This window comes from Stylophora pistillata, chromosome 1 (assembly GCF_964205215.1).
Source record: "Stylophora pistillata chromosome 1, jaStyPist1.2, whole genome shotgun sequence".
NCBI lineage: Eukaryota > Metazoa > Cnidaria > Anthozoa > Scleractinia > Pocilloporidae > Stylophora > Stylophora pistillata.
In genome coordinates this window covers 26,982,831-27,000,232 of record NC_142519.1, presented here as the reverse complement: position 1 = coordinate 27,000,232, position 17,402 = coordinate 26,982,831, and the positions used below count along the sequence as shown (strand labels likewise).

General features: G+C 37.1%; 2 protein-coding genes across 2 annotated transcripts; one reads left to right on the top strand and one right to left on the bottom strand.

The window, feature by feature from the left end:
* Nucleotides 1-102: 102 nt before the first annotated feature.
* LOC111320590 (cell growth-regulating nucleolar protein) lies at nucleotides 103-9,691 on the bottom strand. The gene is made up of 7 exons (XM_022923249.2): nucleotides 9,374-9,691; nucleotides 8,565-8,672; nucleotides 7,940-8,020; nucleotides 5,573-5,939; nucleotides 4,024-4,086; nucleotides 1,012-1,097; nucleotides 103-593 (listed from the first exon to the last, which is right to left on the bottom strand). The coding sequence occupies exons 1-7, from the start codon at nucleotides 9,617-9,619 to the stop codon at nucleotides 456-458; spliced, it is 1,089 nt and encodes a 362-aa protein (XP_022778984.1). The 5' UTR covers nucleotides 9,620-9,691; the 3' UTR covers nucleotides 103-455.
* Nucleotides 9,692-9,754: 63 nt separating this feature from the next.
* LOC111320677 (beta-1,4-galactosyltransferase 7) lies at nucleotides 9,755-16,872 on the top strand. Its single transcript, XM_022923339.2, has 6 exons — nucleotides 9,755-10,301; nucleotides 11,788-11,971; nucleotides 12,756-12,984; nucleotides 14,186-14,269; nucleotides 15,146-15,256; nucleotides 16,055-16,872. Exons 1-6 carry the CDS (start codon nucleotides 10,043-10,045, stop codon nucleotides 16,214-16,216), a joined length of 1,029 nt encoding a protein of 342 aa, XP_022779074.1. The 5' UTR covers nucleotides 9,755-10,042; the 3' UTR covers nucleotides 16,217-16,872.
* The last annotated feature ends 530 nt before the right edge of the window (nucleotides 16,873-17,402 follow it).

Sequence of the window (17,402 nt, the reverse complement as noted above, 5' to 3'; positions counted from 1 at the left end):
GTATTGAGATTTTCAAGATGGTTTTTCCCTTCCATCCCAGTTGAGATAGATTCAACACCCACTAATATATGAGCCAATTAATACACACTAGTACTACTTCACTTGTGTCTTCTTTCTGTTTATTAAATGAATATAAACTTGCTTCAAAAACAAAACAAAGCTTTTGCAAAACACAAGACTTGCCTGTGAATATAAACTTGTTTCAAATACAAAACAAAGCTTTTGCAAAACACAAGACTTGCTTATGAATATAACCTTGTTTCAAAAACAAAAAAAAGCTTTTGCAAAACACAAGACTTGCTTGTGAATATAAACTTGTTCCATATAGAAAACAAAGCTTTTGCAAAACACAAGACTTGCTTGTGAATATAAACTTGTTTCAAAAACAAAACAAAGCTTTTGTAAAACACAAGACTTGCGGAAAATAAATGAGAGTTCAGTGTAGAATTTCTTCCTTATTTGACAAGTTTCACTCTGTCTTTATGAACCTTGAATTTACGATTTTTTGTTATCTTTTTCTCGAATAAAGCTCTCAGTTCATTATCAGAAAGATTTCTTGTATTAGCTCCTCTTGCTTCAAACTCTGCCAAAACCTGTTTGAAAAAAAAGTTGAAAGCATTAACACAGCAGTAATACAGTCTCTAAATCATAATTTCCCTATGACGTTACAGCATGCGTCAAGTAAGATTAAAAATCCCAATTGTCAAGTATAAATGATAAAATTTTATGCATCTTATCCAGATTGCAAAATTGAGTATTTACCATTGATCAGGTTGATTGAACTGAGAACTTTATTTTGAGGTGCCGAACAGCACTGAAAAAATATCGTTTTGAAACTGGTGGCCTTATTTCCTAGCAATAATGCATCTAAAATTGGAAATAACCACTAATAAAAGAGAATCACCCATCCCATAAGAGCTTAAAACCTTTATTACTATTATTATTATTATTATTATTACTACAATCATTACTAGTGATAGCTGTGCGATGTTCACATAATTCCTACATTACCCTTTTCCTTAATCTTTTGATTGGTAACTCTTGATCAGGAGCTTGCCTCAAGACTGCCTTAATCGTAGATTTCCAATTAAATTGATCTACACGAAACAAAAATTGTTGCTTTTACTTTCAGTTTAGATACAGTAGAAACCTCCCTAACTTGAACTTGGTTAACTCAACCCTCCCCCATCCCCCCCCCCCCCTTGTGGCGAGTAGAACAAGATCTGATTTCCCTTGACTTCTCATCATCTGACTAAAACCCATCCTCGGAGACCCAGGGGCTGAGTGGATTTCAAGTTAGGGCATGAAGAGCCCCTGGGGACATTGTCTTACAAGACTAGTTCCAAACGGTCGCAGTCGTTCTGCCATCTGATTGGTGCCAGAAAATCTTTGTGTTTTTCTGCCCAATCAGAGTGAAGTGTGCTTTAGAGTCCTTTCGTGTGTTTTAACACGGACATATACTTGTAGCGCAGTTGCTCGCCATGTTTGTTTGGACCGTGCGACAGAGATTTGCTTGAGGTGAAAAGTTTCAGTCTCGGCACACAACGTAAGAGAAATCGATCAGATTGTCCGCGAAAATCTTACCGGAAATTATACTGAATACTTTCGCAGGTATCACTAGAGAACGTGTTTTAAAGTTCGCGAGGTTTGTATACCACACGATGGTTGCAGTCATTGATATGTCGCTTTAAACGATAAACGAGATTTAAACTTAAATCTTTCTAGATTTTTTGCATAATTTGCTGTGACTGAAACTTTGCCAATCCCGTGAAGTTATTTCGTCGCACGGGCCACGCAGGTATGTCGAGCAACTGGCGCTTTCGCCTACGTAGCTTTCTGCTTTCTCTGCGCGCCAAAATCTAATCTTAGTAGTAAAGTCATTCACAATACGGCCAAGGCTGCAGAGAACGTTAAGTTCGTGGACGACCTCCAGCGAGTGCTAAGAGAAAGCTTAGCAGTGTTTCCGGTTTGCTGATTAAAATCTGAACAAAAACTTATTAACGAGAACATCGTGGGAAGGAGAGATGTTTTCGGGCAGTTACCGAAGGGGTTTGGAAAGAGCTTAATCTTTCAACTGCTGTCTAGAGTGTTGAAATTCTTGAGCTGGGAAGGCTACGGATTCTCTTCTAGTCCCTTGGTCATTGTCATTTCACCTCTTCTGTCGATTGTTGAAGACCAAGTTAAATACCTTTGATCATTGGGAATCGATCCGATGCTGTTTTCAGTGGGAAAAACAAAACCAAACACCAAGAAATATCGGATGGAAAGGGCGGGTTTGCTTTATTGCAAATGTCAGCTTAGTAGTACAAGATCATCTACCCACATCTAATAAGCAAATATTTCCACGCTTAGCTTTTCTTTTTTTTCGAGCGAAGATGAGATTAGAGTTTGGCATGCACAGAAAGTTTCGCAAGTACCAGTTGCTCGACATACCTGCGTGGCCCGTGCGACGAAATAACTTCACGGGATTGGCAAAGTTTCAGTCACAGCAAATTATGCAAAAAATCTAGAAAGATTTAAGTTTAAATCTCGTTTATCGTTTAAAGCGACATATCAATGACTGCAACCATCGTGTGGTATACAAACCTCGCAAACTTTAAACACGTTTTCTAGTGATACCTGCGAAAGTATTCAGTATAATTTCCGGTAAGATTTTCGCGGACAATCTAATCGATTTCTCTTACGTTGTGTGTCGAGACTGAAACTTTTCACCTCAAGCAAATCTCTGTCGCACGGTCCAAACAAACATGGTGAGCAACTGCGCTACAAGTATATGTCCGTGTTAAAACACACGAAAGGACTCTAAAGCACACTTCACTCTGATTGGGCAGAAAAACACAAAGATTTTCTGGCACCAATCAGATGGCAGAACGACTGCGACCGTTTGGAACTAGTCTTGTAAGACAATGTCCCCAGGGGCTCTTCATGCCCTAACTTGAAATCTTCTCAGCCCCTGGGTCTCCGAGGATGACTAAAACCATGACTCCAACCCTGACTCCAATCATTTTTGAGTTTCAGTAGGAGTTTGAATGTCACTCCTGCCATCACTTCCTGTTAACTTTTGAGTGAATCTGCTGACCAGTGCATACATGTAAGAGTTTCATAGCTGCAGTTTGTGGGTGTGTGATTTTTTTTTCTTAAATTAAAGCTCTCACTGGTCAACTAGTTCAATAGAAGTTCAAAAGTGGGCGGCAAACAATCAAAGCAATTCAGTGTTGGGTTTGTGCCTTAACTTCCCATTTTGCATTGCACCACTAGAAAGAACTCAAAATGCTCTTCACTTTCACACAAGTATGCATGCAAGTTGAGGAGAAAATAATTTTGCAGCACTAAAATCAGTGACCAATAGGCCATTTCCGAATTACGTTGGCCTCTTTTTCAAAACAAGGCCTGATGCTCAACCATACATATGAAAATCAGTTTAATTTGCATGGGAATGAAAACTTATTACCATACGAAAGGATGAGCACCAGGACTCGCTTTGAAAAAGAGGCTAAAGGCAATTTGGAAATGGGCTATTGATTCAAATGAACTCAGATCAGTCTCCTGCCTCATTCTTTCAAAATACATTTTCTGAGTTGAGTGCCTCACAGACACTTTGATTTGTTTCCCTTGGGGGTTTGAGTTGGCAGGGTTCTACTGTATTCACAGCCATTGACAGCTGGAAAAAGATAAGGATAATAAGGTGTCCTTCAAGATAAGGTGTGCATTTTTACGATGTTTTGGTGTTTAACAATAAAAGTTAGTTTTTATGAATGGGGGTACAAGGTAATTGCAGGTACTAATTGTGGTATCTACAGAATATAAACAACCTTAATCTAAGTTTCTCTCACTAAGAGCTGCTCAGAACTTCAACTTTGTTTAAAATCATCCTCCACAAGGTGATCATCGGTGTCCTAAGTTAAGTCATCATTGCAGAAGTGAGAACTTCATAATTTACAAGAGTTGAGTTGGTAGGAAAGTAATAGAGGAAATTTAAGAAGGAAACAAAGACAACCTAATGGAACCCGTGTTGTCACTCACTTTTATCACCACTTATTTCGTCACTCTCCATCATTTTTAATACCTTGGATTGTTGATGTTCAACTGCATAAAAAGGTAATATAAAAATTTCAAATTAAGAAAGCATTCTGCTTTAAACATTCCATTGTTGAAGGCTGGCAACATGGGTGGGCAAGATGAAGCAAATACTGTATTCTGATAGACTAAATAAGTAGGAAAAGAGGGGTTTATCTTGTGTGTCCATACTACCTGATCACTTGATGAATAGTTTTTGGCTGTTGTTATTAGTCATTTAAACTTAATGAGTACACCTTTAAAGTAGACTAACTGTATGCAACATAACCATACACTGTAACTGTACTAGAGGATCACACCATCTGCTTAATGTGGCATTTTTTCATAACCAAAGAAGTCAACTCTCATTTCCCACACCTAACAAACTTTTTCTATAAAAAAAGAGATGATCTGAAACTGGATCTATTCTCTTGAAGAACAGTTTTCTCTTACTTTCAGAGTGTTAGGCTAGAAAAGATATATAACCTTAATAATGAGAAGATACTGAATACACTTATACAGTAAGTGTAAAAATACATTGTTAATGTACTAAGAACTCACCCTCTCAGTCAATTTTTCTACAGATGAAAGAGTCGAAACCTTAATTTCCAAGACACCTGTCTAAACCACAGTGACTCATTCATCCACTTAAATGGTTTAATGCCACAGAAAATTTGGGGTAATGATAACCAACAACTCTTACTGACTTCTGCTCAGAGGTAAAACTGTTTTGTAATCACCCTGAAGGTTTCATAAGGTGTCCTAAGTTAAGTCATCACTGCAGGAGTAAGAGTGAAATGGATACCATAGCATGCAGAAACATAATTATTAGACCAGCATCACCTACAGTGCTACTCACATTTACATTAATTAACCAAAAACCCTATCGGGCAACAACCTCACTGCACCTTTTAAAAACCCTTAACTCTATACTTTAACCCACTCCCACCCGTGCCCTGGGGCCCGTTTCTCAAAAGTCCCGGTAAATTAACCGGCCCGTAAAGCTGTTCTGTTTTCATTCAAAATGGGGATTTCAAAAATTTTGAAAATGATACAGTAAAGCTATCAGTTAAAGAAACAAAAAGGACTGGTTTTGGTGCTAGAAATTGCTTTCCTATTCATTAAATATTGATTTTAAAACATGGCTTCGGACCCGTTAAGTTACCAAGACTTTCAAGAAACTGGCCTCTGACCACTAAATTCTATGTGCATCTATTGGTATGGTTAAAGGCATCTCAAAGATCAAAGGTGAAAAAATGAAATGAATCAAAATCAGACAATCCAAACTCTGAGAAACATGACCTTCTGCAACCTGAAATAAACTTTTTGTGTTTCTTCAGTTACCCACTGTTCAACAGAATTTTGCTGAAAAAAACTCATCCATATAATGATTCTTCAGCTCCACCTTACATGTATGTTAATTCAATGTGCTATATGGTCATTGCCATGATGGTTTGGTTCTACAGTTATGAACATAAGTAAATAATGTCTGAGGAGCTACAGTTCAGAAACTCACCTCTAAATTCTTTCTCTTCACTTCTTTTTCTTTTCTGCTTATTTTCAATATTAACAAGTTTATCTGATTCTTCTGCATTCCCATGTATGTCCTTTCTGTGTTTCTTTACCTTTGACTTCTGCTCACTTTCACAAGAGTCAATGTCTTTTGATTTTTCTCTTTCCTTGTGTTTTTTAGTCTTTTCATCTTTCTTTCCTTTTAAGTTTTGTTTGTTACTGTTATCAACTTCATGATTTGTTTCTTTTACCATGTGTTTTGTAGAAATTCCATTACATTCATCTTCTGCATTATTTTGACAAGATGATCCATTGCTTTTTTCATGATCGACTACACCATTGCTGCTAGTTATGTCCTGTTGTTGCGACTTCTGGTGACACAAAAATGATTGACTTAGATGGTGCACATATGCACTTACAGCTGTATCTTCAAGCTACAATGACTCTGAATGCTTTCGCCCACATACATCTAAACACACTTTCATAAAAGTATTCAAAACAAATAGTCTTGAACGATGTTGCACAACTACTGAATCTCATTTTAGCTCCTTTTTCTGAATGTCACAGGACGCAGACATACACAGTCAGAAAACAACCTCTACACTGTACATGTATATTCATGAATAACATGTATATTCTTGAATAACATGTGAAGAATGTAACCAAGAGGCAACCAAGTATTAATACTCCTCCTTGTTGGGTAGTCCAAGCGTGGGTTATCCCTCCACATTGTGACAAGATTCCCTGAAAGCTTGCCTACACCTTTTATATGCACAGTCAAAGAAAGGTGCTGTGAGAGTTAACTCTTTCACTCCAAATATGTCATTAGTAATTCTCCTTACTGTCTGCCACATAGTTCTTATGTTTTTTTTGTTTTTTTTTTTGGAGAATTTGGTACTAGATGAACTAATAATTCCCTAATTTATATTTTCCTTATTCTCTATACTTGTAGACTTAACCCATTGACACTTACGTGTAACACGCGCCGACAAAAAGTCAAAATTTTGGAGAAACCAAGGAGGCAAACACAATGTGCAGTAAATTTTTAAAAATCGGTTTTTTCAAGAAACAAACTCCAGTGAAAGAGGACTAATTAAAGAACTTATTTCCGGCGAAAAAAGCGATAGGTGCATATTATGTTTTAACTCAAAAATCAAGATGAAAGATAAAAATCGCTAAATATTTTTGCATGTGTGAAAATGGGCATGTGGATCATATTTCAAAAGGGAATATGCAAATTTGTCCGTGAGTGAAGAGATCTCAAGTTCCATGGAATCTATCAATAGGAAGCAAGACTAAAATGGCCAAGAAATATTTCGGGACGTCAGATTTATTCAAAACAGTTTTTGATTTGCTGTTATAAGCGAAAAACATATGAATTTCTTACGTGTACAAAGCCCATGCGGTAAAATTCATCATGCTTAGATCGTTGTTTACTTGCCTTCATGGCCAGAAATTGCGCAGTGTTATGTTGAAAATTCTGAAAAAACTTCGACTTGAGGCAAAATCTTCTATGAAACTATACTTTTTGAACACATTGTTACTCGAACATAATATTTACTGGGCCATCGAATCGTCAAATTGTCGCCAGGCCCTGCTTGAAGTCCGAAAATTCGGTTTTCACTTTACGTCCATAATTCGCATCGCCTTAGAGAATAGTAGTGTCATTGACTCGAGAGCTTATTCTGTCACTTTTAAGACCTGGATATCCATTCTTTTCCAAGCAGAGTATTCTATAGCATTGTTACTTTACATTCTGAATTCCACAAGGTCTAACTCGATCGCAAATGAATGAAAAATCCGACCTGAAAATTTTGAGGGTCAGCTGCGCGGACGCCATATTTTCAAATTCGATCATTTAGTGAAGACGCATAGAATAATGCCCCTCTAGTACCCCCTAAAGCCGACAAAATATATGCACAAACGACGGATTCTGATTGGCTTATTGATCTCCAAACTACAGAGGAAGTTTGGGAACAAAACTCCACTTAGTAGGGGAGGTAGGGGGAAAGTGTTCTCGCACAAGGCGATCGCAAGGTTCGGGTGGTTACAGACGGTTCAGGTGTCAATGTGTTAATATTGTATGGAGAAATTCTGTCTTGGTCACTCACAGGGGTTAAAGGGTTAAGATCCCTGCCAAGCACAGAACACAATAACCCTTGCTTTGGCTCAAACTTAGACTCCACTACACCTTCTATTACCTCAATTTAAAGTACAGAACACAATTAATAACCCTTGCCTAGGCTCAAACTCAGACTCTACTACACCTTCTATTACCTTCATTTAAAGTAAAGAATTCACCTATCATTGTGACTGCAAAATAGAATTACAATGTAAAATATTGTGAAATTTCACAATATTTTATCCTGACCTTTGCACTATCCGAGAAAAGGTCCCACAGCTTGTCCAAAGTTGCATCATCTTGCACACCAATGCTATTCTTGCAGAAATTCTGACAACACCATAAAAAACATTCAATGAGACTAAAACTGAAGTACAGCTTAATCATCATTTTAGAAAAAATTATTTGTTAAGAGTCTTAAGCCGAGTCATCACCACAGGGACAAACTTAAGAAAAAAAGAGGGAGAGAAAGAGAAACAATTTCAAGTAATGTTCAGGCTTTTCCCCTATCACCTTATAAAATAAGCATATTTACCATGCTTTTATTGTACATGCTCCTTTGAACTTGATGCATGTAAAGTGTTAAAGCTGTATTTAAACCCTGAACTTCCCTCCGAACTAAATTCTTATTTATAATCATATTTACGATGTGTAAAAACCCAACAAAAATGTCCCTCCAATGAAGGAGTTTACTGGACAAAACCTATATTTGACTGGACATTGTTCACTGACCAGCTGTTATTTCGAGCCCTGTAAGGATAAGCTACATGAACCCTGTATTGAAAACGTACCTTACCTGATAAGTCTAACATTTTATGCAACCACTGCTTTAAAGTTTATCATAAAAAACACTGTATATGAATATCTCACTTACTTGGAATTTAGCTTTCTTTCTTGGAATATTGGAATATTCACTAATTCTATCCAAAAGGTGGGACAAACGCGGATCCACTTTTTCGGATCTTGATGCCTCTCTCACTTGCTGATACAAAAGATAGAAAAAGACATTTTCTTTTGACCCAAAAATGTTTTATAATCAAACTTATACTTGGAAATATTCACCAAAGGAAACATAATTTATAGGGTTAAATTTGGGAATTCAAGTGCATCACTTTCCCAAAAGAGTGTGATAAAACAGAAAAACGTTCATCACTCCTCTGGATGTGAAAAAAAAAAATCCGTTGTAAAACCAAATTATTGATCTAAAGATTATTTCCCTGTTCAGATACAATAACTTTTGTGAAATCATCCTATTTGAGGTGATCATAGGTGTCCTAAGTTAAGTCATCACCACAGGGATTGTCTTAGTACTGCAAACTGCAGCTCTACACCTTACAAAAAGTATTTGAACATTTTACATTCTAGTTCTTATAATAAAAATAATAGGCTCTATCAGTTCATTCAGTTTTTTTTTATCAGGTAGAGGTAGTTATCTTGATCTAACATCAAATTCTCGTAACTAATTTACAAGCAAATGTGTTATAGCATGACGGCAGAGTTAAGATGTGTACTACCTAAAAGTCAAATATGGGGCGTTAAGGGGTTAAAGATCCACATTAAACTGCTTACTTCAATGCTCGTGTATAAGCTAAGTCTGATCATGGGCGACTAAGCTTCCACTAGCCGATGTCGCCGTTCGAATTGAAAACTGAAAATGTGAAAACTGTTATACTTTTCAATCACCTTAAGCCATTCTTGCTGCTTGTGTTCGCCTTTATTCTGTTTATCCTTTGGTTTGTAGAGTTTTCCTTGATACTTTTCTGCTTCAGATATACACGATGTATGGGAAGCGTACTCATCACCGTGAAAGTCCCTTCCGCAATCGATGCACGACAGAACTTCGCAATTACGGCAGTCGTTCTGATAGTGTCTTTCAACCTGAGCTTTCCGAACTGTTTGACCACATACATTACAGATAAAAGAAACCATTCTTTCGAAGAATTCTAATGCAACTTTTAGTCACTTTCAGCTTTCCACGTGGAGTTACACTGCTCATGCGTCGTGATAGTTGGTCTCAAATTATATCAGTTACACCACATATTTCGATCATTAGAATCCGCTGTATATCTGCGGGCTTCAAGGACTTTCTCGTAAACTCAGGAAGAATCGTGAGGATTTTCCTCTGTGCTTGTCGAGCTAAATCTCTACCATTCCATGGGAGAATAGGACAATTGTCTAAAGAAGTCGATCTTAGTCTTTTCACTGCTTAGAAACCGGTTGAACTAGTGCTATATCTGCAACAGAAATGTGTTCAGCGACTGTTGTCGGACGCAACTTCTTGGACCAGTTGATACTGGTTTATATCACTGATTTATGAGTTTCAACCCGAATTAAACTAAATGTGGTCTTCAAATGGCTGTTGTACCTCGTGGAGTTCTTATTGGAATGTTTTTCTATCTAACATTCGCGATTGCAGGGACAATTTGGATATCCATGAAATACTTGAACGAAAATGGCTGTGATTGTCGTCAATATTTCGAGAGCGCGAAGTTGTCTGGTGGTCTGCGAGCTGCACATGAACACGACTTTCCACACTCAGACGACAATATTAAAATAGTTGCTGACAAACAAAAAAGGGCCAACGGAGATTTCCTACAAACTTTTGGGATAGGTACGCATGACTACTTGCAAACTTGATTATTTCGCTCGTCAGTGGACGTAAACATCTCGTTTGCGCCCTTGCTGACGTGTCGGCATTCATTTGTTTGTTTAACGCCCTGTTTCTTACTATTAATTAGACAGTCTATTTCTTCATATTAAATAGAAAATAATTTTACAAAGGAAAGTAATTAGAAATTACGTATACTGATTTAAATTAATAGTGGTGTATAAATAGCCTTGAACCAAATTTCCCTGTGCTTGGGTAGTTAGCAGTATGAGTGATTTATCAGCTCATTAATTTGAGTTTAGTCATTTTCTCCAGACATTGGAAAGTATAAACACTTTGCTCTCCATGCTCCGATATGTGGCCTTTGCCAGTCAGTTAGGAAGATATTTCATCTTCCCACAACTCACGTCACTTCAAGTGATTTCAGTGGTTTTGAGCTCATAGGTTTAACGTCATAAAAGCAGGAGATAGGGAAGGTGAAGTTAAAGTCTCTCTCAAAGAACAAGAAACAAAAAAAAAGTGATGAGCAAGACTTCATTTTATTCCAGTAAAGCTAGTTGTGTAATTGCAAGGAATGTAAAAAAGTGTAATTTGGGGCTTTACTTTTCCTTTAAAAAGAGAAGAAGAATTAACAGGTTTGTTCTCCATTGTGGTCAGAGTTTAATGCCTCCACCAGTATACTCTTACTTAACTTTCCTTGATTGCTTCCCCCCTTTCCATTAGATTTCCTCATTTAATAATGTTTCCCTTTGTTAATTTTCAATGTGGGAGTGGAGAAACATTTGTAATTTTACATAATGTTATTCTTAATTATTCTTTCTTATTCTCCTTTCTTCTTAACTAAACTGTAGTTCAATTCTCCCACATAAGCCATGCCTACACCTTTGCATTCTAAAGCCTTTTTGGCACTAGAGGGTGATCTCTATATCTTGAATCCATTTTCAAACTACAGTGTAGTATTCCTTAAATATGTTTTGTTTCATTTTGTCAGCAAGTATCCCTCCCTTTTTTCTAACAAATCTTGTTAAACACATCATTTGAACAGTACTTCCAGTTGGTATTATTTTAACTAGTAAAGAAAGAATTTTTCCTAATTTTTATTCATTTCAGTCATTCATTCTCATTGTTTGTTATCTGAGAGCTTAAGTTTCTGAAGGTCAGCCTTATGTAGCCTTCCATAGAGATTTTAGGAATGGGGTTTTATCCATCTTGGATCTTACTTCAATTTACAACTTTTTTTTGTTCAACTACTGTCCATCTGTACTCACTTAGCCAGTGTTGGATGGGGCTGGCATGAATTGGGTATATAGGCGAAGAGGGTAAAGGGTGTCCTGTACATGTATCATGCAATAACCACCTTCCCTCTCTCTTAGGTGGGACCTGTTTACCATCTTCCCTGTAGTAGCATCCAAGTTGCCTTACTTCGAGAAACTTCACAAGTAATTGTCTGAAAAAGCTAATGTCTTCATGGTTGAAAATTTCATTTTAGAAAGTGCAGTTAGAGAGGGGAGACTTCCTGAAGAGGATTGGGGACCACACCAACTTGGTCTGGTTGTACCTTACAGAGACAGATTTGAGGAGCTGCTTGAATTTGTTCCACACATGCACAAGTATTTGAATGACAAGAAAGTCAGACACAAAATATTTATTGTTAACCAAGTTGATAAGCATAGGTAAGAGATATTGTAGTTGTCCATACATACATGTATGATAATTTTTTAGTTTTTGTGCCCACTGTGCCTTCCTTTTAGGAACCCTGGAGGCATTGTGTTATGGTGATATGTAAGTTTATGGAACTTCTCCTTACGGTTGTCAAAATGGCAGACCATCGTGAGACACTTGTAACATCTCTTTTGACTCATCCTGGTTTAGTTCTGACACTGGTCATTGTTGAACAAATCTGATTGGGTTTCTTCTGATTCATTTTTGTTTTTTTCGAGTTTAGTTAAAATTTTTTTTCAGGGACTCACCTCTGCATTTCAACATAGTTACTGATTTAAATGCAATCTGAGCTGACATGTGTTGCAATACTCTGCAACTATATAACAGTAGAGACACGCAGTCACAGACAGCCTTTTCATTATAATAAGTTTATTCAATCAAAGAAAGCTGTGCTTATCATGCTGTGCTTATCATGCTGTGCTTATCATGCTGTGCATAGCAGGATTGCTCCTCTGGTTTGCATGACTGTCTCAAATTCTCTCACAACCTCTCATATTTAGATAAGTATTACATAAAAATGGAGAAATTTTTTTTTTCTCAAAATATAAAAGAAACTGTATGGCTTAGTTCACCAGCTTTTTAGCCAAGTGCTAGAAGGTGAAACTAAGATATCTGAAGATTAAATCCTACACTTGTGTTGAGTGAATAAAAGGTACACATTTCTCTAACTTATTGGCTGAATATATTAATCATTACGTTTGATGCATGGCCTCATTTATGTTCTTTTTCTCACAGATTCAATAGAGCTTCCCTTTTAAATGCAGGATTCTTGGAGGCAAGAGGGAATAATTGTGACTATATAGCTATGCATGATGTGGATCTCCTACCTCTGAACAAGGACTTGTATTATGGATTTCCTGATAAAGGGCCTTTCCATGTATCAGCACCTTTTCTACATCCAAAATATCACTATCCAACATTTGTAGGTGGAATTTTGATAATGTCAATTGCCCAGTTTGAAAAGGTAAGTGCAATTTGGTACACAGGTAAAGAAAATTTACTATATGTAGGAATAAAAGATTGCATAATAGTACACTAACTGTGGAATCAAATATTTATGCACTTAAGAAATTGAGCAATCGTGAACATGTTTAGAAAAAGAATCTTTGAGTCCCTTTGTGTGTATGTCAGAATTTTGTTTTGGCTCTTGCCAGTGGCTGATGTTATTCAACATCTATCGTCATTAATTTTAACCCTATGATCCCTAAGATTGACCAACATCTAATTTCTCCTTACATTTCACCCCTAAATCACACATTGAAGGTCAAGAGAATAATGGAAATGATAACCAACTAAAGAAGCTCTTGATTGTTGAACAAATTCTCCTTGTCAGCACCTTAGGAAATAAATACAAAGCAGTATGGAGAATATGCATACTGATTTTAAGGTGTAAAGGGATAATCTACCTCTGGCCATTTTTAATGCCAAATTCTAGGGTAAAGGCTTGAAATGATTTTTCCTTTAACATAATGTCCCCATCCCATGTTATCGTGTCTAATTTGTATCTGCCCGCTCAAATATTTTAAGAATGTAGCACGTGAATTCCAGCAATGCAAGTTCCAGCAAGTTCACGTGCACGTGACTTTTTTCGTTTCTTTTTTTTTTTTTTTTATGAATAAGTACTTTGAAACTCTAGTTTTTTTTTCTTGAACTTAGTATCTAAGTTAGTTTGTAAAGTTCGCAAAGGGTTTTCTGCAAAGATTCCGAGAATTTCGAAGCGACGTGGAGCAACATAGGTACAGGGGCTGATTTACGACGCTGTGGAACTCTGAAGAAAAAAAGGAATTAAACGTGGAGTTTACACATGTAGTACAATTGTAGAGAACATCTGTGGTAGCTTAGTATTGACTAGGCAGAGAAAGAGTCGAAGTAAATGAATTGGGAGCAAATATTGCCATCTCACAATGTCTTATTGAGTTACTGAAGTGCAGCTAATCTCGGTAATTCAAATCATTAAATGTTACATTTACTATAGATTTTTGTTTATAATAAATACTAATTGCAGTGAAGGAATACTAAATAAATTAATCTCTCAGTTTGCTTTTGTATGAGGGCATAATTTGGAGTCAACTTTAATTTTTTTGCTGCTGAATATTCAGTTGAAACTGCCCTCAGTTAAAATAGATCAGTCCTCACACGTTGCTGGTTTTTTCATTTATTTCTAGGTTAATGGACTCTCTAACAAATTTTGGGGCTGGGGTCGGGAAGATGACGAGCTGTATCAGCGAATGAAAGAAGCTGGCTTGACTGTAAGTCACAACAACGTTTTGATCCAACTACATCGAAACCTTTGTTAAGCCTTTAACCCCTGAACAGCTTCTAATTTTTCCTTATAGCATCGCCCTTGAATCAAACATTTAACTTATGAGAATAAAGGAAATGGTCACCGTCTGTACAAACTCTTCATTATTAAAAAGGCCTGTGATTAAAATTAAATTAATTATTAAAGGCCTGTGATGCGCCTCCCATTTACTAGATTTACCTCTCTACAACGGCGCGTGCAACAGCGACTGACAACAAGTGTAGCAAAATGTGTGTCAACTCTCTTGAACCAACAATCCTTGACCAATATTTTTTCCTCAAAGGAGAACATACACATATGTGCGTATGAAATGCATTCAAAGTTAAAAGAAGACGTTCTGTGTACTGATGTACCCACTGAACAGTACCTGCTTTTTGTTTTGTTTTTTTTGTTTTTCGTTTTTTTTTTGGTTTGTTTTTGTCGTCATTTCCTAACTTTTGGGTTATGTAGCTATTGGTTTAAAAAAAAACACACACACACAATGGGGGTCATATTACACCCCTATCTCCCTCATACACCCCTCCCCCCCCCCCCCCCCCCTCCACGGCCTGCTCAGTTTTTAAGGTAACCTATGTGGAAAGGTTAGACAGTAGTTAATGCATTACCTTATTATAGGAAATTTTCTTTATTCGAAACTCGTTTTCCATTAAATTCGCGTTAATTTAAGTCGCGTTAATTCCCAACACCTTAATTTCATGGAGCGTTAATTTCCTATAATAAGGTATTGACCAATTAGAAACACATGCTTTTCCTTATGTTATCAACACTTTTTTTTTTTTGACAGTTGCTGGTGTTATTAGTTAGAGTTCATTTTTTTTTCTAGATTTATCGACATAGTAAAGCGAAAATAACCACTGGTTATGACACCTTCAAGCATGACCATGACTCCAAGAAGAGAAAGAGGGACTATGCAAGATTTTATAACCAGAAAAAGGTGGGCTACCCTATGTTCATGGCATCAAGAAAACTGGGCGTGTCACATAGGATAGTAGGAAATCAAGCGGTTGTACATTAGCAACCATTCTGTTACGGGGAGGGGGGAGGGAGAGAAGAGGAAAGAAGTCTTTCCCTGCCGTCTACTACCAGCCCCTTCCCTTCCCCCCCCCCCGTTCCTCAAGAGAATAGCCTCTTCTTGTAGATGTGGTCTTCTGGTCTTCTATGTAGGGCCAACTTTTCTCGATTCACAGCAGCCCTTCATGTATCTTTATCAACTACGCTGCGAAAAAGAAAGAAATGTTAACTAAACGGAAACAAATTTAACTTCGGTAACGAAGTATCTCTTGTCGACGTATCGTCCGAGCGAGGTTAGTTCTTAAAAGGACTGTTGTCGTTGATCGAGACTGACATCTCTACAACATGAGCCGAAGTCAGCAGCATAATCATGACTTTTCCACCTAGACAGGGACACTTGCTTTGCTCCGTTAGTTTATTTATTTTCTTATACAAAATAAACTTCATTTTAACAATGTTCATTTTATTAGCCTGCTGTTGCCAAATTAGAATGTACTTTCGTCGTATTTGTACTAGATGTCAAGAAACAAATTGAACCTGGGATCGAAGATTAAAGTTTTTTCAGATTCCTTTTTTCTGCAATAGCAACGTATAAAGATCAATCCGTTACCAGCTATTATCATGTCACTAAGAAATGCCTGTTCACACTCCTGCAATACTGTATTTAAGCTCTGATTGCTCAAACAATGCCAGTCTTACTTTTGTTCTCCTTTATCCTCAGGAGTCATTCAAGAGAGACAGGGTAACTGGACTAACCTCGTTGAAGTACAGAGTAGAAAAACGGACAAATCTTAACATCAATGGGGCGCCTTGTACGATCTTAAACGTTCACTTGGATTGCGATTTGGAGCAGACACCCTGGTGTGACAATCCTGATTCATGACAAATATACTTAAGAAACAGTGTAACAAGTTTACTCCTCGTACACCAGACAGCAGCCATATGTCATTACAACGGTCCTAATACCATGATTGTCTTCTTTGGTTTAGAAAATGCTCTGACAAAAATGAAACTAGATGTGGCTTGCAAGGATGTTCTGTGGTCTACCAGAAAACCTCAGCTGTTAAACAAACAATGAAACAAACAATAAAACAAACAAAATAGGCATTCCTTGGTCTACGAATTCATTGAACTCGAGTTGTAAATAAAAAATTTTCCTTGTTTATGAAGAAGTGTGCGTTAACCTTTAAAAGTTCCATTTAAGGAATGTTTTCCAAGTTTTTTTTGTTGTTGTTTTTGTCTGTTTGTTTTATGTATTATATATTTATGACCGGAGTTCACCAAAAAAAGTCGCAACCAGCCACACGCTAAGTCATACATTTGAAGAGAAAAAAGAGCACTATATTTTTTTTTTAACTCAATCGAATATGATTTGCAACGTACATGTACTCGCTACTAATCTCGTAAAATGTTATGAAGTGTGCGCTCTGTAATAATGTTCAAAATGAACATAATAAATACAATTGAACAGCTTAATGAAACATTCTTACTCGTTTTTCGAACAAAACCTACCTCTTCAAAATAAATGATTCAACGAGTTTTCTCTCTTGTTTGAAAACAGGCTTGGATGAACTTAACGTTTCCCTATGCCCACAATAACAATAATTTTTGGTTGATCAACAGTAGCATGCCCTCTCGTGAACATTTCCAGCTTGAGAATAGTATGGAGCAAACGCCCATTCAATCCTTTAAACAAGTCTTGGCTCTGAAAAAAAAAACCGTGTTTCTTTCCGTATAAGCCTGTAACACTAAGAGAAGTTTGGTTTCCCTCCTAATTTATTACTGAATTGCGATCAGGGTTCAGGCTTGTTCCTAGATTCTTCTAAGTGTTATGAAAAGGTGAAAAAAGGGATTACCGGAGTTGAGGTGGGGGGGGGGGGAGTGGGGGTGCAAGAAGTGACGACATTGTGAAGATTGTCGGTTGTCCTGTTTAGGAGGCACGGAAAGTGGAAATCGCCACAAAAACGGAAAGGTTAAAGACTTTTTCTTCGCGCTCCTCGTGATAGAAAAACTCGTGAATTTCGGATGGAATAACCCCACAAAAACGTTGATCAGTTGAAAACCTGAAA

Coding starts and splice junctions, on each gene's coding strand:
- LOC111320590 (XM_022923249.2), bottom strand. CDS start 9,619: ATGGTTTCTTTTATCTGTAATGTATGTGGTCAAACAGTTCGGAAAGCT. Junction 5,940..7,939: donor TTTTCTCGGATAGTGCAAAG/GTCAGGATAAAA, acceptor TTGTGTCACCAG/AAGTCGCAACAACAGGACAT. Junction 1,098..4,023: donor CGAAATAAGTGGTGATAAAA/GTGAGTGACAAC, acceptor TGTTTCGTGTAG/ATCAATTTAATTGGAAATCT.
- LOC111320677 (XM_022923339.2), top strand. CDS start 10,043: ATGGCTGTTGTACCTCGTGGAGTTCTTATTGGAATGTTTTTCTATCTA. Junction 10,302..11,787: donor CCTACAAACTTTTGGGATAG/GTACGCATGACT, acceptor ATTTCATTTTAG/AAAGTGCAGTTAGAGAGGGG. Junction 15,257..16,054: donor GATTTTATAACCAGAAAAAG/GTGGGCTACCCT, acceptor CTTTATCCTCAG/GAGTCATTCAAGAGAGACAG.